This window comes from Equus przewalskii, chromosome 10 (assembly GCF_037783145.1).
Source record: "Equus przewalskii isolate Varuska chromosome 10, EquPr2, whole genome shotgun sequence".
NCBI classification, from domain to species: Eukaryota; Metazoa; Chordata; class Mammalia; order Perissodactyla; family Equidae; genus Equus; species Equus przewalskii.
This window is the reverse complement of record NC_091840.1, coordinates 6,115,442-6,137,256: the sequence shown is the minus strand read 5'-3', so window position 1 is coordinate 6,137,256 and position 21,815 is coordinate 6,115,442. Positions and strand designations below refer to the sequence as shown.

At 41.4% G+C, this 21,815-nt stretch overlaps 2 protein-coding genes across 12 annotated transcripts in view; one reads left to right on the top strand and one right to left on the bottom strand.

Annotated features, from left to right (window-relative positions):
• The window catches only part of ACOX1 (acyl-CoA oxidase 1), a 24,656-nt gene extending 8,454 nt beyond the window's left edge, over positions 1-16,202 (bottom strand). Inside the window, exons 1-8 of one of the 6 annotated variants that reach the window (XM_070561433.1) lie at positions 15,904-16,090; positions 15,469-15,628; positions 10,920-11,080; positions 4,394-4,554; positions 2,399-2,506; positions 1,074-1,193; positions 815-930; positions 243-412 (exon numbers count right to left, since the gene is read on the bottom strand). In XM_070561433.1, the coding sequence (XP_070417534.1) occupies positions 243-412; positions 815-930; positions 1,074-1,193; positions 2,399-2,506; positions 4,394-4,554; positions 10,920-10,984 (740 nt within the window). In that variant the 5' untranslated portion in view covers positions 10,985-11,080; positions 15,469-15,628; positions 15,904-16,090. Of the gene's footprint in view, positions 1-242; positions 413-814; positions 931-1,073; positions 1,194-2,398; positions 2,507-4,393; positions 4,555-10,919; positions 11,081-15,468; positions 15,629-15,903 lie in introns of all 6 variants that reach the window. The other 5 variants (XM_008513325.2, XM_008513326.2, XM_070561434.1 and 2 more) reach the window with 5 other exon arrangements.
• Positions 16,167-21,815, top strand: part of TEN1 (TEN1 subunit of CST complex) — an 18,722-nt gene continuing 13,073 nt past the window's right edge. The window contains exon 1 of one of the 6 annotated variants that reach the window (XM_008513322.2): positions 16,167-16,592. Coding sequence is in view for 1 of the 6 variants with exons in the window: in XM_008513320.2 (XP_008511542.1) it covers positions 20,020-20,029 (10 nt within the window). In the remaining 5 variants the exon portion in view is untranslated. Of the gene's footprint in view, positions 16,655-17,011; positions 20,030-21,815 lie in introns of those variants that run through there. The other 5 variants (XM_008513324.2, XM_008513323.2, XM_008513321.2 and 2 more) reach the window with 5 other exon arrangements.

The window sequence follows — 21,815 nt, the reverse complement described above, 5'->3', positions numbered from 1 at the left end:
GAGCTCAAGTAACATTATTACTGTTTTTCTTAGAAGGTTAAAAATAATAATAAGGTGGTTATTTGCATCTTTCTACTTAAGAAAAGAAGTTTAGGCTCTAAGTGGCAGACCTAGTACACTGCCATCCCAGCTAATTTTGCATAGCCAATGCGTCTTCTCTATACCACATCTGGGAATTTTGATATCTGAATGGGTCAAAGCCAGGTCTTCAGTAGTGAGCCCATCTCAGACTCCACCCTTACCCTGGCTTGATTTCAGACTGGTGCCTCACGGCGCTGTATCGGATGGCAATGGTGCAAGCCTTAGACAGAGACCGAGCAGCTTCTCCCACGAGAAAGGACCTGACAAATACCATGGTCCCATAGGTCAGCTTGTTACTCACAGGTTTCACGTATGTGCCATCAGGCTTCACCTGGAAAAAGAACACGGAACTGATGCTTCCTTCTGTTAAACTGACGTGGCACTTTAGGCCAGTGATTCACAAAGTGTAGTCCCCCAAATGGCAGCATCAGCATCACCTGGGAACTTGTTTGAAACACACCACCTCAGTCCCCACCCTGACCTACCTTAACCAGCATTCCAGGTGATTCTAATGCATGCCAGGTTTGAGACCCACTGGTTTAGCAAACCAGAATATGTATGCTCTTCACACCTGTCAATGGCTTTTGATTTCACCGTCACAATAAAAGAAGCATCAGAAGTAAAAATACGTTACCTTCTAATAAAGAATAGATCCTTCTAACCCTGTGGTTATCGAAAGCCACTGAAACTCCCATGTTTGACACCTCTGCTCCTATTTTCTGTCTAAATATACCTGGGCATACTTCATTAGCATGTTTTCTCTGGGAATACGATAATTGTCCATCTTCAGGTAGCCATTATCCATCTCATCATAGCCAAATTTGGGGCCAATGTCTCCAACGGTAATGCCTACCACAAATGAAAGAAAAGTCACAAAATGTTTATGCTCTGGAATTTCTGGCTCTCCCCTGCCTCTTTAGTTGTGTTATACTTTTTTCAGAAGAAACTGATCAGTTTAATTTTTGATCTTAACATTGGATGAACAATTCTACCTGGCAAAGGCTTATGGGTCCCAATTTCACGAATAGGTACCATGAAGGCATGTAATCCATAGCATTTCCCCTTAGTGATGAGTTGGGCAAGAACTATTGCATGATTTGAAGTCTTTCCAACTGCAACACCAAAGAGAACGAGAAGTGAGCAAACATTCTTAAACTTTCAAAGGACAGAAACAAAACATGGGTTTGAAAATTCTATGTTAAATATAACACTAGACTCTATCAATAAAGTGTGCCCAGAGAGTCTGCCTTATGACAGTACCACACCCAGTTTTCAAAAAGAAATTCACTTACACTGACGATTATTAAAACTTACTAAATTTTGGCAAAGCAATCCATTTTTCTATACATACAAAAGCTTTATATATTTTTTTGAGATATAATTGACATGTAACAGTGTGTCAGTTTAAGGTGCACAGTTAAGGACTGGACAGCAATCCTTCATTTAAGAAAAGGCAACTTTACCTTCTCTTCTAGTTATTTTATTTACTTAAAGAAAATCTTAGGAGAACCATAAGAATACCAATTTAAATTACTTCCTTTTTCTCCCTTAAGGCAGTGCTTTCCAAAACAGTAGCCACTAGCCACATGTGGCTATTTACATTTAAACTAATTATAATTAAATAAAAGATAAGATTCAGTTCTACAGGCAATTAGTCACATTTCAAGCGTTCACTAGCTAGCTATATGTGGCCAGTGGCTACCGTACTGAACAGCAAAGACGGAGAATATTCCCATCACTGCAGAAAGTTCTATGGGATAGAGCTGCTTTAGGAGATTTTTGTTAGTACACCAAGAAATATTTATTTTTTGCATGCTCGTTTATTTCTTACCAAAATGTAATGTTATATATTGAAAATATAATGCGAATAACAAAATCTTTCAACCACTAACGCCATCTGAAATATTCATCCTAAGACAATAACTCAGAATGGAAGACCATATTAAGTAAGTTTCATGTCACAGCTGTTTATAATAAAAATTTGAAACAACTCAAATGCTTGACAATACGGAAATGACTAACCAAACAAGGAATACTAAGTTTAAATAATGACTACAGAAACTATGCTAACACATGCGAATGTTTAGATGAAAAACTAAGAAAAGCTGAGTAAGATAGCTGTCCTTTCTGTGCTTTGTAAAACGTATAAATATCTATAACATGCACCATAAGAAACTGTGAAATAGCTTAGAATAGTTTAAGACTCAGAGATTTTTTTCTATATTTCAAAATGATATTCTCAAAAAGGCTCTACATTCTAAATACAATCTTAAAATAGATCTTCAAAATATCCAATAAATGATAAAAATCCACTTACGCCCACCAGGCCACCATTTGATGGAGGTCACAGTAGGACTGTTGAGAATGAACTCCTGGGTTTCAGGATCATAAGTGGCTGTGGTTTCCAAGCCTCGAAGATGAGTTCCTGAGAAAATAAACTACATTCACTTCAGATAGAAAACGGGAACAAACAGGTGTGGGGTAAAACCTCTGCCCAGTCCTTTAAGCTCTAGCAGCTCAGAGAAAAACAAACTCTAATGACAACAACACATTTGTAGACAAGCTACAAATGGTTGATAATCAAGATACATAATTCCCTATATTTAAATCAGACAGTTCCTATTAAGTTGAAAATATATGAATTTAACAGAGAAGTTAATTGCCCTTTTAAACCCATCTCTAAGTCGTGAGTATGCCAATTTCAACTCATACATATTGTGTTTAGTACACCAATTCAACATTCTGGACCTCTGTATCACTACGAAGAAAAAGATAATGTGACAGGAAGAGCCTCCAGCTCAAGTTCTTATAAACTGAGAATTTATTTCAGAATGATTGCTGGAATGGAATGGAGCTTAAAAAGGTATAGCCATTATGAGCAACGCAGAATTTCTTGGAATAGTGACTTTTCTGGATTTCTAAAGATCCAATAATAAGGTCTAAGTCCACCCAACGATGCCAGGCTTCAACTTAGTCCTGGCTGGTCCATCAGCGTGACTAGGAAGTGCTCTCAGGTTCACATGTTCACTAGAGATGGATAGGGATTTGTGTTTTAAATTCTAACGCAAATGTGCCAAAATTCTTTGAAAAAAGTTACAGAAAAATGTTCTAAGTGACACTCTCTCTATCCTGAAGCAAATGCTGAGAATCTTACAAACTGCTTTGATGACGCTACACCTCTTTAAACACAACTCTGAAACGCTGAGAAACCCAAGTTGAATGACAGAAATGGCCAGTTTATGTGTGATCCACAACCTACCCAAGTGGGAACCAAGGACCCAGACACTTAGACCCCTTTCACCAAAGAAGCAGTTTTTGTAGAAAAAGAAGTAACATATGAAACAGAATAGATAATGCAAACATTTTGTACCAAATGCAAACAATAGAACCAAAGAGCATTTCACCTTGAGTCTTGTGAAAATCCTGTAAAATACTAGTCAGCACAGAGAACCAAAATGGCTATCAAATTAAGATGAAGTTGTACAGAAGTAAGGAGCAAGTGGCAAACATACACTAGACTAGTTGTTCTGAAATGTCTGAGTAAAAAAAGAGAAGCCAGAAACAAACGAATGGCAAATGCAGATACCAGTTCAGATCAGATGATAACAGGAACAGACACGACACCTTCAGCCCCGTATAGTTCATGAAAAAAGGTGGGTGGGGGATGGAAAGAGAAAAGAAAAGGCGGTAGATACAGAGTTTGAAACCAACTGCTTGGAAGTACAGCTTATCTTATTTGTTCTACCCTCTGGCCAAGCCACTTTCAGAACTTTACTGAATTTACTGAATCAAGGTACAAATAAGTTCAAAGTATAAACTGCTGCACATTAGGCTATATAAGCCACTCATTCCCCTACAGCAAGTCAAAGAGCACACGTACCGTTAATTTGTACTTCTCCTGGAATTTGTGCAAGATCATTAAGGTATCAGTAGCGAAGGTAATCAGATAGTAATGAAGAAAAAAAAATCAGTTCAGATTCTATATGCACACAAATTGTATACAACTTCGGTGAATTTGAAAAACCACTTAGTAAATAAGGCCCAACTTGTAATTCTTGACCTTCTGAAAGTGACCCACAAAAAAAAAAATATTCAGCATATCTGTGTGAAAACATAAACTTTAATTTCCACTGACCAAAGCAATGTCTATGCCAAGACTTGCATATGTGAAAAACCTGGCCTCTGCAGAAAGATCTTGTTTAAACAGATCATAGTATGTGGAGATGCCATGGCTGACACACGGCGGGCTCTCCATACATGCTAAGCTTGCAGAGCCCCGCCCGACCCAGAAGGTAGACTGAATGCACCATACCATGACCCATCTCTGTCTGGGCATAAGTGCCAATCATCTCCAAGTTCCAGGCGGGGATGAAGAAGCGCTCCTGCTGTTCCTTGGTTGCCTGGTGAAGCAAGGTGGGCAAGAACATGCCCAAGTGAAGATCCAGAGGCTCAGGCCGCCCTCGGTGCACAAAACTTCGAAGAAATACCGAGGATGGGCATTTGAAAGAAGAGTCAGCAGGTGTGAGAGAATCAGCAATTTGAACGGACAGAGCAAGGGAAGGAGAAAAAAAAATCTTCTGTAAGCATGAATTAGTTGGGTGGACTTTATCATGGATGAGAGCACTGTCCCTTTCTGTATAACTTTAATAAACTCTTGGCAATTTCCATTTTTCTTAAGTTGGCAAGAAGTGTTTTCTTATGCTACTCATCTCTAAAATAATTAATCTTGGCAGGGATTGGCTACCGATTCCAAAGCCTGTGCAGCACAAACCACGTAAGCAAGGCAGAGGATTCCAGCCTTGCAATTAAACCAAAGGAAATAAAAATTTGAAGAGGTTATATGGAATGGAGAATTTAAATTGTGCAATGATTCACTCTGATGAGAAGGTGAGACAGGAGAACTTAGCTCTCTGAATGACAATATGTCTCCTAGACAAAAGTTTTTCCTACATGCAATTTCAGTAATGCTTCCAGGCTGGAATCTTTTCTGTTTGTCCATAAAACATCTAGCATAATGCACATCCCTTACATAAATCTGGTCTTTTCATTCAGATTCATCACAAATATCCAGCCATGCTCTACTGAAACAATTTAATACAAAAATTGACAGTGCTCTTCATCCCAAAAATTAATTTCAGAAATAAAAGACATGCAATTTCTAGTGACAACCGTATTAAAAATTACAAATAACATATCATGCATAACAAGTTCTTCATTACAATTATATGGGAATTATCCCTAATGATAATAAACATCTTAATCATTTTAAAGCCACTCCCTAAAGTCATTCTTTTCCATTTAAAATTGGCAGGTGCCTGAGACTTCTGCGTGAATTTATTTCTAATGGGAAGCAGTTTTACATGCCTTTGTATTTTTCCATGTTACTAGCATCTATTTAATTTCCAGCTCTAAATTAATCAACTCTATATTGCTCTTATTACTCGCTTTAATTATCACAGAAAGGAACCTAAACAGCATTTCAGTTTTAAAATCTCTTAGTTTGTTCCATATGAGGTAAGGAGGGAAATAGCCAGGGCACACTGCTCAGGAGAGGCTGATCAACTCTGTCTTCCAATCGGGTGGCTGTGCTTTCAGCTAACCAATCACATAAAATGTAGAAGACTTTCTCATTCTACAAAGAAATTAAGGCTGAAAGGAGTTAAGTGCCTTCAGGGCAAAAAGCTACTGGCAAAACAAGGACGAGAATCTCATCACCTAACCACATCTACCAGTTGGGAAGTTACCGTACAAGCACAACCCAGGCTGGGGACAATGATGAGGACGCTAAGAAGACCTGCCAAAACCAGAGCTATCTTTGGAAGTATCCAAGGGGAAATTCCCTAAGATGTTACCACTAGTGGAAACTGGGTGAAAAGTCCCCGGGACTTCTTACGCTATTTTTGCAAGTTCCTATGAGTCTACAATCATTGCAAAAGAAAAAGAAAAGTTTCAGTTTCCACTGAAATCCTCAGAAAAACACATGGGATGAGAGAGTGCCTTTCATACACAAACAGGAATGCCAACTGCCCCCCATTTTTAAAAGAATGGTGCCTAGGAACAAAAATAGACATTAAGCCTAGGACCTGAAAGGAGAAAACTCTCTGAACTAGGACTAGACACTGTGGCCTGGGACGAGCCACTTTTAGTGCTGAAAGGCTATTTTGCATTACTAGAAACCAGAGCTCCTCCAAAGCACCCCATCACTCATGGGAGGGTTACACGAGTGTGTTGTACTATGGAATAATGAAAACAAAGGGTCACCGCAACACACCCTCAGCAGGGTGGGTAAAACTACTACAACTAGAAACTGTTTGAGACTGAAGAACGTTTGCAGGAGAAAAATCTCTTTTTCGACTAAGATAAGGAATATTCAGAAGTGGATGAAATTTAGAAATGTTACGAGGAGAAAGTGACCTGAATAGTTTTTTTACTTAAATCAAGTATTTGTTGTAAAAAGGTGGCTGTGCATGATAAAGATTATATGTTATTTTCAAATAACTTATTTTAAAATTACAAAGCACCAACGTTTTACTCGGTGAAGTACTAGACTCAATTCTTCTAAAACCATGATCCCGAAAGGCATGCTTACTCTCCCCTTCTACAGGGTACAGGGCTGGAGAGGCTGGCAGCCAATACTGAAGACGAAATCATGAGATTAACAATACACGAGAAAGGAAGAAATCAAAACAGCATCTCCACGAACAGCATGATTATAACCCTAGGAAATCAACAACAATAAAATATCATCAATAATAAATGAATTTAGAAAGGCTGTAGGCTATAAGGAAAAAAAAAAATCACTGTACTTTTATCTATTAAGACTATTCAAGTAGAAACCCCAGTAAAAAGAAAGGCAATTTACAAAATCAACAAAATATCTGAAATTTCTTAAGTGATTTAGTTCAGGATATTAAAGATTTAATTATGAAAAAATATAAATCCTAATAGGATGAATAAAAGAAGATATGAATAACAGGAGAGAAATCGCTAACTCCTGGTTGAGTGGACTAAATAAACACTTCCCAAGAAAACGTAAGGATATAATGTAACACGGATTTTAAATTCCTGTAGAAGATATTTTAGAACTTGAAAAATTGAGATCAGATTTCATCTAGAAGAATAAGTATGCAAGAACACCAAATACATATATCTTGAAACGTAATAATACTAAACCCTATCAGATTTTAAAATATCTTATGAAGCAACAATGAGCCAAAACTTATGATGTTAGGAGAAAAACAAACAAACCAATGCAACATATTTAAGGTTCCAGAAATAAACTGAAACTATTATAAAATTCTAAGATGAACCAGAAAGAACAATGGGAAAAGAGGTACTAGTTAATAAACATAAAAATAGTAGATTCATTCATCACTCTACGTCATACACAAGTCAAAGTATTAAACATAAATCAAGCAAAAAAACTGGAAGAAAATAGAAGGTAATTATCCAAGATAGGGGAAGAAGCAAATTTATACCTACTCAGAGAAGGATGCATTGAATACTAAGGCCAAAATGTTTAACAAAACAGAAGGCAACAGAAAAAATATTGGAAGGATACAATATAATCATATAAGATCAATATGCAGATTCTTTTCAATCAATACCCAAAGGAGAAAAACTCAGGTTATACATAGGAAATGCAGACGGTTAAGCCAAAACACGTAATAACATCCAGGCTCACTAGCACTGGAAAATTAAAAATTTTAACTCTTAGATGTATATACTAAAGTAGCAAAAAAATTTAAAGTAACCACATTCATGCAGTAATTCGTTTCTGAGAAAGATATTCCAAAGACATAACTCCAAAAGACACAGTTTCTGTAAAGAAGTTCATATTGTTATTAATAGTGGGGAAATTAGAATAGCCCAAATACCCAGGGAGCAAGACTCATGGGAAGTCCAACGGGGAAGAGAATCACTCAGGAAAAAGAGGTCAGGAGACCGTCAGAGAGAGAGCAGTGAAGAGGCAGGGGAGAAAGATTAGTGACTTACAAAATCAAGTTTACTATGTATTTTTCAAATTTCAAAGGAAGGAAGGCACTTTATTTCATATTTGAGTATTAGTGATGGGAATCTGCAAAGAAACCACACAGTGATCTTGAAAGATGATAACTATGTATTACACAAGCTCTACTTTCCTTGATGATGATGATGATAATAGTAATAATAATGATAATAAGAGAAACGAAGGCACAGAGAATCCCTACGAAGCGGACAGAAAGAACATGAAATGATCAATTATCCGTGAAGACCAAACACACTACCTGCTTTGTGACCCGCAGAAACACATGGTGAGGCTGATTAACACTGGATCACGTTCAACACCAGAACCCCATGGAGCGGAGTGTCCTCAGCCCAGACCTCTGCCTCTGATTAAGGCTCACAGACCCACAGTCCAAATGTGTGTCCGCATTTGTGCGCCTAAAGAGACAGGGTTGTATTTGGAGAAGGGAAGACACATCCTAGAGGGAAGAGGCAAAACTGGCCACTGAGACTTTCTGCAGGTGACTGAAGTTTAAGCTTCTTGAGGATCCTGGAATGAGCCTGAGCAATACTGACATTCTGCACTTCTCAGCAGCTACCTGGAAGTGAAAGAATCCCAAACTCAAAGTTACAGCTAATTCTGTGAGAACTCTTCAGATCACCATTGCTGACCACTCAGTGTTCCAAAGTCTCAGAATTTTAACTGTCAAATCTTCATCCTATATAAGTGGCTCTATTGCCGGTTTCTCTGATGTTGAAGGACTTTCCACATATTCTATACAAGGTTATACTGTCACATGCAGCAAATTAACCAATACACTGACCGGCTACCCTGGAAAAGAATACAGTTGACAAAGCAAAACTAACACCAATGTGATCTGACAAAATTCTATCAAGAGACAAGACCTAATCTTACAACTTTGTTCTCTAAAATAAACTATAGAGATTAAGACAAAATTGACTCAAATAGAGGAAAATCTCTGAAAAATAGGATCAATGAGAGACAGAAAACTCTCACAAACGCACACTGACCCAGAGGAACATAGGACCTTAGTCCAATTTCTGGGCTCCTCAAACTAGCAAAGTTCCAGTTCTTGTTTGTTCCTCTCTTTCAAAATTTAGCAAATATATATTTGCGATGTACTTTATAAACAGAGGCAGACGGATGAGACCAACAAGAGACATACAAATCAGACCCATTTAGCCTCAGAATAATTTACATCTTATGCTTCCTATGAATAGCATGATTATTAAGTCAAATAAATTCTACAATAATGAATACTAAAAGAATAAAAGGGTTTTGTACCACAAAGTTATTTCAAGGTTACGAAACATACACACCAGTCCACCCTTTGTCTCCAAGAGAGAAAGACTGTGTGAGTGTTACCGCCTTTCCCTCAGGACGCCCTTCTTCAGGCTCTTATTCCGCATTGGCCGTCCTGAAGCTAAAGTCTTGAGTGCTTGGTAGGGTGTTCGTAACACGTCACCACCAGAATCCGCAGTCCTCATGGGGATTATGACAAAGAACATTTCCTAACACCATTTCACAATCAAAAAGCACCACATCAAACATAAAAGTGAAACTTTCCTGATATCTGTGTCCCTTGTCTTTCTCTTCCTTTATTTACATAATGGAAGCACTATAATTAGGAATGAGACTGGGGAGCTCATATTCAAGACGCTCAAACCTGCCAATGGCCTTGTCTATGAAAACAAACCTATTTCACATTAGGACCAAACACAAAACTGTTTGAAAGTAGCCAGGCATTTAGGAACAATTTCTCCAAAATTACTGGCAATACAAAGTCCAAGGACACGTATAGAAACAACATATAAAAAGACTGTTGGAGTGAAATGAAGAGAATCATGGACTTTTTCCAAACCTCCTTATAACTCTGCTAGTGGGCAATGAAAGGATAAGACACTTACCTGCTCTAACCCTCTGCCCCCATTAAAACCCACATCTTTGGGGCCAGCCTGGTGGTGTAGTGGTTAAGTTTGCACACTCTGCTTCAGCAGCCCAGGGGTTGCAGGTTTGCATCCCAGGTGCAGACCTACATACCGCTCAGGAAGCCATGCTGTGGCAGCGTCCCACATACCAAATAGAGGAAGACTGGCAAAGATGTTAGCCCAGGGGCAATCTTCCTCACCAAAACAAAAACCCCCCACATCTTTAACTTTAAGCAGAGAGGCATCTTCCAGATGTTGCTGAGGCATTAATACTCTCAAGAATTTCCAACAGTCTTTAATAATTAGACACCAAAACAATTTTGCCACACTTTCAACCTCATCTTTCTAAAGAGCTCAACATCCATTAAAACGTGGCATATATAGCAACAGTAAAAGGCTTTAAAAAAAAAACACCAAAGGGTGTTTCAGGCCAGAGTCCTGGACCAGTTTATGGGGAGATGACCTATGAGAAAATGAGAGGCTGGATTTTATTTAAGATTTAACAATTTACAAAATCCCAGGGCCAGCCCAGTGGTACAGCGGTTAAGTTCACACGTCCCACTTCGGTGGCCTGGGGTTTGCAGGTTCAGATCTAGGTGCAGACCTAGCACCACTTAGCAAGCCATGCTGCGGCAGGTGTCACACATACAAAGTAGAGGAAGATGGGCACAGATGTTAGCTCAAGGCCAATCTTCCTCAGCAAAAAGAGGAAGACTGGCAGAGGATGTTAGCTCAGGGCTAATCTTCCTACAAACAAAAAATTAATAAATAAAAAATAGAAAAAAATTAAAGTAAAAACAAAATCCCAAATGTGTAGCAGCAGAGAAAAACGAATGCCAGGAGTCATTTGCTGACTGAAGTCCTGAGGTGGGTTACCCACTGACCCTCAAACATTGACTAACCGTGACCCATTTCCGTCTGGGCGTAGGTGCCAATTATCTGGAGTCCTTTGGATGAATGCAGCCATTTCTCTTGCTGAGCAGTGGTGCCCTGATTCAGCAAGGTAGGAATAAACATGGAGTAATTGAGGCCCACGGGTTCCACAAAATTGACCAAATGCAGTCTACAGGAGAGAAAAGAAAAGGAGCTCAGCCGTACTCTGGAAACTGCATTCTACCACCCACTCCTGCCAAACAGCATGGCCCTTAAAAGGAAGGTTTGGAAAATTGAAATTCCTTTCTTATGAAATTAAATGTAAAATTTACCATTTTACTCCCTAAAAGGCCAATAGCAGAATCCAGTGGTATCTCTTCCCTGCTAGGCACTTCAGGGCCAGAATTCCTCTTTAATTCTATTAATCCAGGAAGCAACTCTACCCATGTTTTGGCCTTAAAACCCCTTTGTTTTTGGTTTTGAAGTTATCTGTTGGTTTGCTTAGCTGGATTTTTTCGAGTATGTGTATGTGTTTGGTTTTATTTTACTTTAGGTTTTATTTGTTTTGAAAATCAAAAGGAACTCCACAGAACACTTATTTGTAGCGCTGTTAACAAAAGTTCCTCTAAGAATAATTTAAACTCTCTTTCCCCACATAACCGAAGCAAACCTCCAGGATAGTAAATCTATATTCCAGGGCAGGAGCAGAGATCTCTAAAGGCCTTCAGAGTTTACAGATGGTGAAGTAGGTAATGTGAGCATGTGAAAACTTTATCTCCAGGGTCCAGCCCAGTGGCATGGAGGTTAAGCTCACACGTTCCGCTTTGGCGGCCGGGGTTTGCTGGTTGGGATGCTGGATGCGGATGTATGCACCTGCTTATCAAGCAGTGCTGTGGCAGGCATCTCACATATAAAGTGGAGGAAGATGGGCACGGATGTTAGCTCAGGGACAGTCTTCCTCAGCAAAAAGAGGAGGATTGGCAGCAGATGTTAGCTCAGGGCTAACCTTCCTCAAAAAAAGAAAAAAAATTTATTTCCCATGGTCTTTGAACATTACTCCAGATTAAGGGAACTCTAACCATAATGAAATTCAGTCCAAAATTATCTTCTCATAAAACGGAATCTGTGAAATAGTCAAAATAGAAGTTACATACACTAGTCAGCCTTGGCTATGCCGCGTTATAGATTTTATAGGGGTCTATTTTGTCCTTTCTATCTATATAAAGAGCTTAAAGTACAAAATAAATGTCATTTAATTGATCTTCATGACTTTTCAAGGGATGAATAGGAAGCTGTGTCACCACCAGTTAATTCTGGTCTGTACAATAGAGCATGAATTAAAGGAAGGAGGGGGCAAGGCGGCCAATTCACTTTTAAGGAGGCCCCGAAACCATCCCACCACCTTCAAAGAAACAAGAAACAATAAACAAGACATTCTTGTCCTATTTTCTAAATAAGTACTAGACAAATTATCCCATTTTCTTTTCTGCCTTACAGAAATCATAATCTACTTGTAAACAACAATTCTCTCCATGTACAAAGTTAGATATTAGTATTTCTAACTAGTCAAAATGAATTAATGTAATCATTAGATTCCAGAGAGAATGACTTGTGTGCTCCAAGTCATATATAAATAACAATAAAAGCTTCTCATTAGCATCATAAAAAATGTTTTTGGGGCTGCCCAGTGGTGCAGCGGTTAAGTGCACACGTTCCACTTAGGCGGACAGAGGTTCGATGGTTCCGATCCTGGGTGCGGACATCACCGCTGGGCACGCCATGCTGTGGTAGGCCTCCCACATATAAAATAGAGGAAGGTGGGCATGGATGTTAGCTCAGGGGCAGTCTTTCTTAGCGAAAAGAAGATGATTGGCTGCAGTTAGCTCAGGGCTAATCTTTCTCAAAAAAAAAAAAGTTTTCTTTGCTGCTGATGGTTTTTACAGAAAGGTTTAGGGTGGAAGATCAACTTTCAGAGATGCTGGGGATAGACGCAAGCACCCAAGGAGTGACTGGGCTTGCCAATATTGAGAATGCTTTTTAACTCTGAGATTCTAGATTTTTACACCAGTACCAAATGTTAATTTAAACTGATTAGAGGAAAAGAGAAGAAAGGATATGAACAGAAGAGGCAAGGTAATTGGTTTCTTAGTACCTCCCAGTAAACTGCTGCCGTACTGCAGAGAAGTGAGGCATTCACAAAACACACCCCACCTCACTGAAGTGGGAGCCAAAGCTGATTAGGTAGATGGACAGAAATCATTCTGTCAAAGGCGAGAGCACCACAGCATGCTCTTGTAACAATCCTGTCTCACTAAAACCAACAAGTATTTATCTATCTCCTTTCATTCCTAAGTAGAGAGGACATGAACATACAAGAATTTCTGAGAAATAAAAGCAGTAACTTAAGTGCTCAAAATGGTGGAAATGTAAGACACTCCTATCCCAACGAGCAAACTAGGAAGGCAAGTCCTCTGGATTTAAAAAACGGTGCTGCTGACACAAAATAATTGTAGGAAACTGAGAGGGAAAAATATCTGACACAAAATAAAGACTGTTAAATCTTTATGTTCTTAAACATATTGAGTTTTTTTTTTTCAGGTCACTTGAAAATCAACTTAAAAACAAAATCTGAGTGCTTGTTTTAAAGTTATGTTTAATCCCTCCTGAAGACGCTTTTCCAGGAACCAGCTTTACCTGAGAAGGATGACAAAACCACTACTGATTCTCATTAGAATTTTAAAAGACAAAATCTCAGGAAGGGAGACCAGGAAAACAACTTTTATATTCCCCAAACAGCAAGGTCTTATTTTCTCAAGGACTGGTGAGAAAAGCTCTTTTACTGCTGCAGTTGAGAAATCTCAAAGTATTTTACTAATATTCAGTCAACTTCCAAATATTCTCATATATGAATTTTATTTTGTGATAGGAGAAATGGACGTAAGAGACCAGGAAATGCCCAACATTCACAGGAAGGGAAATATTACTGTATTTCATCAATTCCAGCATCCCCTCTTCCCCCCAATCTTAGCATATAAGAAATCCGATGCATCTCACAATTAACGCTATGTCACAGTTAACTTTTAGTTTATATAAACGTGGACGTGAGTTACAACTCATGGGTGGCTTAGACTTGAGGGCTTTCAATATTTGCCAAGATTAATCTTCAATCCTCTTCTCCATCTTAAGTTGATCTCCCTGTCATATCCTGGGATAATGGAAGGATGTCAAAGGGTGTGTTGAAGTTTGTACTTTGTATTTCCCCAAGAGCAAGGTCTGTACCGTGAAAAATGATAAATAAAACAACTGGCTGCTGTCCACTGATCTTTCATCCACTTAAAGGACTTTGCTCTCTTTTATCATGACTTCACGCATATGAACTACCACAGATTATGAAGTCTTCTACCACATTCTGAAACACGCTGCACCAACCATTGAAAAGCAAAACAAGATGCACGTCTTCTTTCATGTTACTTTAAGAAAGAATAAAATATTACTAATTTTTAAAAATTTACAAACCCTACTCAGGTAATTCAGAAATATAATCTTCTGGGAGTTACTCTACCTCAATATCCCCACAGCCATGAGTTACAAACTTTAAAAATAAAGAAGAGCATTTGGAAGTTAATAACTACTCTGATTTGGGCCGCCAAAAATAAATAAATCGTATTTTTAGAACTAAAATGGAAAGGAGTTCTGAGGGTGGTCCTAAGGGCCAGAGTAAATTATTTCAACTCCACAATAACAACTAGGTCTGACTGAAAAGAATTCGATACAAAATGTACTAGAGGCAGCAGTATAAGGCAGAAATAACTATTACTACAGAAAGGCAGTTTGAACCTACAACATGTTTCATTTTTCTTGGTTCTTAAATATACACCATTCATATTATTTAACCTTTATTGATGAAAACAGATGGTCTGAAAAAAGGACATAGTCTTTTCAGCACTAGGACCAAGGCATGTTTTTATGAGGTCTCACACGAACCGAGCCATTTAAACACTGCCACCACATTCAACAATGCTGGGTTCTTAGACTACTTTATATTCATTCTGCGGTTTCACTAATGTTGTTCTTCACCCATCCCATATCTTCCATTATTTTAAACTCAAGACCTACACCATCATAAGAAAATACAATGTGTTATTGCTCCAAAATACTCAAATATTTGGTCTTGCAACTGGAAAAATCCTTCCGAATTCAGCTTCTAAATTTAGCAGGCCTTCTTCTTACAAAGAGCAAAGTCATTTTGCATTTAAATCACTCAAAATTGAAAAAAAAAAACCTTACATGATGATAAAAAAAATCACTCAAAATTGAGATGCCTGGGCGAAAGAATCTATACGATTCTTGAGAATGAAAATTGCAGCATCTCCATTAATTATCAGCATTCTACAAAGGTCATCCGTTTAAAAGGCTTAAATACAAACGTAAACATTATTTTCCACACATATAACTTTAAAGTGGCGTGAAAACGTGCAGTTTGAGCCTTCAAACGCCAAGCATGATGAAAAAGGACACCATAGACCATGGATTTAAAGTTTGGGTTCAGGCACTTGATCTACACTAGGGCATACCTACTTTTTAAACCACATGATTTCATCAGGATCTGCGATGCCAAACTCCCTCATCTTCTTCACCATGTTGGCACTCTTCCTCACAGCCACCTCGTAACGCTGGCTGCGAGTGAGAAAGTTCAAGTCCTCATGCTGGAAGTCGGGGTCTTTCAGAATCAGGTTCTCTGGGAGTTAAAGGGCATCAAGAGGGAGACAGAATTCAGGGCTCCATTAGACCTCCCGTAATCACAGCTGGTTTCAGAGTCGCGGGCACAGGGCCCCTCTCGGGATGGGCGATCCCCACCCCCCGCCACAGGCCGCCCCTGGAAGTGGTGGTCCTGGCTCCCAGAAAGCTGGGCCAGAGGATGCGGCCTACACCCCACAGGGCCCCCCGACTCCTCCTCGAGGGACGCTCGAGGCTTGTTCGGGGAAGCAGGGAGGCCCGGCCTGCCGCCCTCACCGATCTCCCGGCGGCGCCGGGTGTTCTCGGGGCTGCCGTCCAGGATTTGCGTGAGCAGCTCCGGGTTGAAGCTGGCGGCGGCCCGCTCCCTGAGCAGGTCCGGGTTCATGGTGACAGCCAGCGGAGGCAGGAGCGGCAGAGAAGACAGCGGCAACAGCGACGCCGAGAGTCCGCAGCCCCAGCGCGGGCGCGGCCCTAAAAGCCGCCCCAGGACCGCGCGAATCCCCGCCTCCGCTCGCCCTGGCCCGCCCCTGCTCGCTCCTTCTCCCTCCCCGCGGCCTCCCGGCGCGTGACCGGCCGCGGCGGAGGCGGAGGCGGAGGCAGAGACAGAGAGGGCACCGGCGCGGGCGCCGTGACCGCAGCCGGCCGCGAGGCGGGCGAGCTCCTTCTTCTCGGCCAGGGAAGCCCCAGAGCGGCCCCCCAGAAGGAGACCCCAGAAGAAGGTCAAGAAATTGTCCTGGGTGGCATAGCGAGGCGCCCTTGGTAACCCGTCCCTCCCATATCACGTGATCACGCGGGGCGGACAGAAGGAACCCTAGGGGGGGCGGCGAGTTGGGAAACGGCGGGACAACAAGGCTGACGAGGACTGCGCCTGCGCCTTGGGACTTGCACGCCCCACCACTTCCGGTCCTCTCACAAAGGTCTCCCAGGAAATGAAAGTGGGAGGGAGACTCAAGGCCCTCGGGGTGGTGAGGTTCTGGCCTCTGTGGAGTTGCTAGGAGAGGTCGCAGGAGTTCCGAAGTTCTCCCAGGTGGGAGAATAAAAGGACGGGCACAAAAGTCCCACTAGGCTGCAGTTATCGTTTCGTAAGATAATGGCATCTTTGCTGCAAAAGGCGTAGACTGAGCTGGGTGTGGGATTGCCGGTGCTCCTCCCTGTTAATGGGGTCGGCGTGGGTTTAGAATGTGATCGATTGGCTCCTCCCTGTTTATGGGGTGAGCGTGGGTTTAGAATGAGATCGAGTGGCTCCTCCCTGTTTATGGGGTGGGCGTGGGTTTAGAATGAGATCGAGGGGCTCCTCCCTGTTTATGGGGTGGGCGTGGGTTTAGAATGAGATCGAGGGGCTCCTCCCTGTTTATGGGGTGAGCGTGGGTTTAGAATGTGATCAAGTGGCAGTGTGCTTAGAGATCATGGAATCCAGACTTTTTTCACAATTATCATCGTCATCATCTAAGTAGTAAATACACACGGTTAAAAAACGGAGGATTTGTAATGAGAAGCAAAAGTTCCCCTTCCTCAGAGGCAACCACTTTTTTTTTTTTTGAGTGGCGCCTGAGCTAACAGCTATTACCAGTCTTCTTTTTTGTTTTTTCTTGCTTTTTCTCCCCAATATCCCCCTGTACATAGTTGTATATTTTAGGTGTGGGTCCTTCTAGTTGTGGCATGTGGGACGGTTCCCCAAAGTGGCCTGAACCAGTGAAACCCTGGGGCACTGAAACACAATGCGGACTTAACCATTCCTCCACCGGGCCAGCCCTCAGGCAACCACTGTTAACCAGTTGTGTTTTTAGTTCTGATTCCTAAAAAATTGCTAAGTAAGATACTTGTATGCTATTTCTTAATTTGTTCATTTTAGTTACCTTTTGACTTCAAGCCATGATAATGAAGATATAGCACGCTACACCATTCCCTTCTGTCTCTCTCCCTAATTTACTGTTGTAATTTTAAACAGCATAATAATCCGTTTTTAAAAACTATACTCTTCGTACTCTGTTCCTTACTGCATCAGTTTTTAGTAACAGTGACGTGGGCTTGGTGAGCGAGAAGGCAAAAGAAAGAGTTCTTGGACTCTCAAGGTCTGGCAGTAGTGCTCTTTTATTCAGAGAATAGCATGGAGTAACATGGGGACTGGACCCATGGGCAGTAAAGAGCTGCAATGAGTTGAGGGTAGGGCTAAATTTATAAGGCATAGGTATGTTATTTTTTACAAGACAAAGGAAAGATCATGAAAAAAATTGTTAAAATGGTATCAGTGCAGGTGGGGTCTGGTTATTGGGTGGTCCTATGACTTTGGATAGAAATCAGGTCATATCAGGTCAGGATGTCCTGTGCTTCCCGGAGGATGATATAGATGGGTATGTAGGGCAGGACACCTTGGTTTCTCTCCCTGGGGCAGGGGCAGCCTTGGTCCTCATCAACAGTGATGGGAATAGGGTAAGATGAGTGAGGCATTCACCTCTGAAACAATTTAAGGGAGCACCAAAAAACTAGTGTGGGAGAATTGGCCACCCCAAGATATGTCTCTTTGGCATGAGGATTATTTTGGACTGGTTACTTTTACAAACTGCAGACATGAGAGAAACTCTGAAAAGTAGAAGTTACCCTTTGTTAAGAGACATTTACATTTGTGAAGGAAATCTCCACCTGTAAAGGTGTCTCCCTCTCTGTAGAGGAGGAAGGGGGATGACCTTATCTCTAGAAACTCTTAATCAATGCCAAAGGCAAGGACTTAAATCTGCATCTTGTTTACTGTACTTGTGTGGTAATCTCCTGTAACTGACTCCTCCCACCCCCAACATCCTCCCTTTCCCTTGAGCTGAAGATGATATTTAAGGTGGTGGCTTCAGCCATTTTGGTGAGTTGCTCAGCTTGCCTGGGCCTCTCCCATGTATACGTGTTATAAAGCTTTGTTTAATTTTCTCCTGTCATTCTGTCTCATGTGAATTTAATTTGTTGTCTGGCCCGGGGGACCCAGAGTGGGTAGAGGAAATGTCTTCCTCCCCTACACTAGTCAAGGTTAATAGCATTTTAATGTGCCATTTAAAAAAAATTAATGCAAGAAAATCCACGATGAACAAAATACCAAAATTTTAAATAAAGGCAAACACACTATTCCTGATTGTTCCTTTTGTCTCAGGCTCCAATATACCAGGGCAAGGCAGTGTTTCTGATGCTGTTTGTAATGCCCTCAGGCATTAAAATATTTAATTTGGCTACTATTTGGAGTCCATTCCTCTCGTGAAAAGCAGGCTCTCCAAATATCACCAACACAACCTGTTGATAAGACAAGCTGAGTTGATTGCTTACTAAGAAAGGAGAACACTACTTGGCAAAGCTTTGGCAGTATCTCAGAGAGGAGAAAGCAAAGCCAGAATTTATTGAGAATTGGAAGTTTGGTTTAAGGTGGGTCCTTCAGTTCAGAGTCTTGATTAGGATTGGGTTATAACCACTGTACAATAGTTGAAAATCAGTGGAAACAGCAAGGTGAGGGAATTCAAATAATCTCAGTGGGCAAACTGGCTGTTGTTCAAACCATTTACCTGGGCTGGATGGTCAGCAAGAGTAAGTGCTAATGAAGGCAGAGGACCACACAGTCACGCTGATGTAGGCAGTAAGGTATAGTTTGGGTTCTCTGTGTCCAGGCCAAGTGTGGGGCTAGATGGTTGTGGTTTCCACTCTCTTCTTCATGAATACATTCATCCATTCAATAAATACCTAATAATGTCCCAGACAGTGTGTTGGGCACAGGAGATACACTGAAGAATAATGCAGAATCTCTGCCCTCATGGAGCTGATAATCTAGTGGGAGCATGGACATGAAACAAGTAAACAAGTCACATATTGGAAATTCTATTATTTAGTAAACTGCCATGAAGAAAATCAATCAAGGGGCTGGCCCTGTGGCCGAGTGGTTAAGTTCATGCACTCCGCTGCAGGTGGCCCAGTGTTTCATTGGTTCGAATCCTGGGCGTGGACATGGCACTGCTCATCAAACTATGCTGAGGCAGCGTCCCACATGCCACAACTAGAAGGACCCACAATGAAGAATATACAACTATGTACCGGGGGCTTTGGGGGGAAAAAGGAAAAAATAAAATCTTCAAAAAAAAAAAAAAAGGAAAGAAAGAAAATCAATTAAGGTGAGGGGATAGAGTGACTGGGAGTGGTAGAGAAGGCCGTTTTAGGTAGGGTAGGCAAGGGAAGTGTCACTGAGGAGGAGGTAGATGATCTGGGACCTGATGAGGGGAGAGAAGCAGCCATGTGAAGATGTGGGGAAGACTGTTCGAGTCTGAGGAGGAGCAAGTGTGTAGGTGCTGAGGGTGAGCGAGACCTGGAGGAGCTGTGACGGCAAACAAGGGCAGAAGGGCAGGCCCGGTGCAGGCCCCGCGCGGCATTATGGGCCAAGGTAAGGACTTTTAGTTTTGCTAGTTAAATAGGAAGCCTTTAGTAATACATTTCCAATGGGTTTATGTGATTTGACTTACATTTTTAAACGTTTTATGACGGAAATTTTCAAACATGTACAAAGGTAGAAGTTATAATACAGTGAACCACATACTCTTCCCCAGGTTCAACAATTGTCAACTATGCCTCCACCCACTCCCCTCCCACTTTAATTTTAAGCAAATCCCATATTATATCATCCAGAAGTACTTTCAGTATTTTTTTTTAACACAATCACAATACCGTTATCACACTTGGGAATAGAAACAAAAATTCCTATTGTCATCACAGATCCAATCAGTCTCGTCCCAGTTGTTTCATAAGAAGTTGTCTACAGGGGCAGGCCTGGTGGCGAAGCGGTTAAGTGTGCATGTTCTGCTTCTTGGCGGCCCAGCATTCACTGGTTCAGATCCCTGGTGCGGACGTGGCACTGCTTGGCACTCCATGCTGTGGTAGGCGTCCCACGTAAAAAGTAGAGGAAGATGGGCACGGATGTGAGCTCAGGGCCAGGCTTCCTCAGCAAAAAGAGGAAGACTGGAAGTAGTTAGCTCAGGGCTAATCTTCCTCAAAAAAATAAAAAGTTGTCTACAAATCCAGGTCCTAACAAAACCCATACGTTGCAGTTGGTTGATAAAAATCTTAAGTCTTTTAATGTATAGGTTTCCACTATACATTGTTTTTTTCTTCAGTTTATTTGTTGAAAAGTCTGGGTCATTGTTCGAGTTGAATTTCCCACAGTCTGGATTTTACCATCTCTGTGGTGTCTTTAATGTGCTCCTCTGTTTCTATATTTTCTGTAAGCTGTTGGTTGGATCTAGAGGCTTTATGAGATTCAGACTTGAGGTTTGGGGAAAAAATACTGCCCATGGCATATTTCCTACTTAAAATAGCACTCTGGTTGTTAGGAAGAGAGTGGACTATAGAAGGAAAAGAGTGGAATCAAAGAGACCAGTCATAAAGCTGCTGAAGCCTTAGACCAGGGTGTTGACCATGGAGATGGAGTGAAGTGCATAGATTCAATAGGTATTCGGAGGTAGAATTGATAGAAATTCGTGATGGGTTGGATGAGAGAAGGGTAGACATCGAGAATGAGGCCTGGGCTTGAGCAGATGGAAGATGGTGGTGCTCAGGGACAGGGAGGGGTGGCTTGGAGGTGCTATTAAAGCCACAAGACTTGGTTCTGGTTAAAACTTCCCCTACCTGTGCCTGTTCCTATTTCCTCTCCCTCCTGAGGACCCACCTAAACAGGAACCACTACAACCTCTTGGCTAGTTTTTGGTTTTTGATTTGTTTTGGGTTTTTTTGCTTCTCTCATGCCAAAGATGAGGAGGAGGCTGTCTCATTGCTCGTGACGGAAGCAGCTGAGGTCTCTGGTGCAACAATGCAGGGCATGTGTCTTGGGGAAGAGGACTGGGCCTTGGCCAGCTGCTCTTGCGCTGCATCTGCCAAACCTGTTGCGGTCACACTGTCTTGAAATGACTGCTGAGGGGCCGGCTCCGTGGCCGAGTGGTTAAGTTTCCACGCTCCGCTGTGGCGGCCCAGGGTTCGGATCCTGGGCGCGGACATGGCACCGCTCATCAGGCCACGTTGAGGCGGCGTCCCATATCCCACAACTAGAAGGACCTGCAACTAAGATATACAACTGTGTACAGGGGGGGTTGGGGAAATAAAGCAGAAAAAAAAAAAAGATTGGCAACAGTTGTTAGCCCAGGTGCCAATAAAAAGAAAAAAAAGAAAAAAGAAATGAC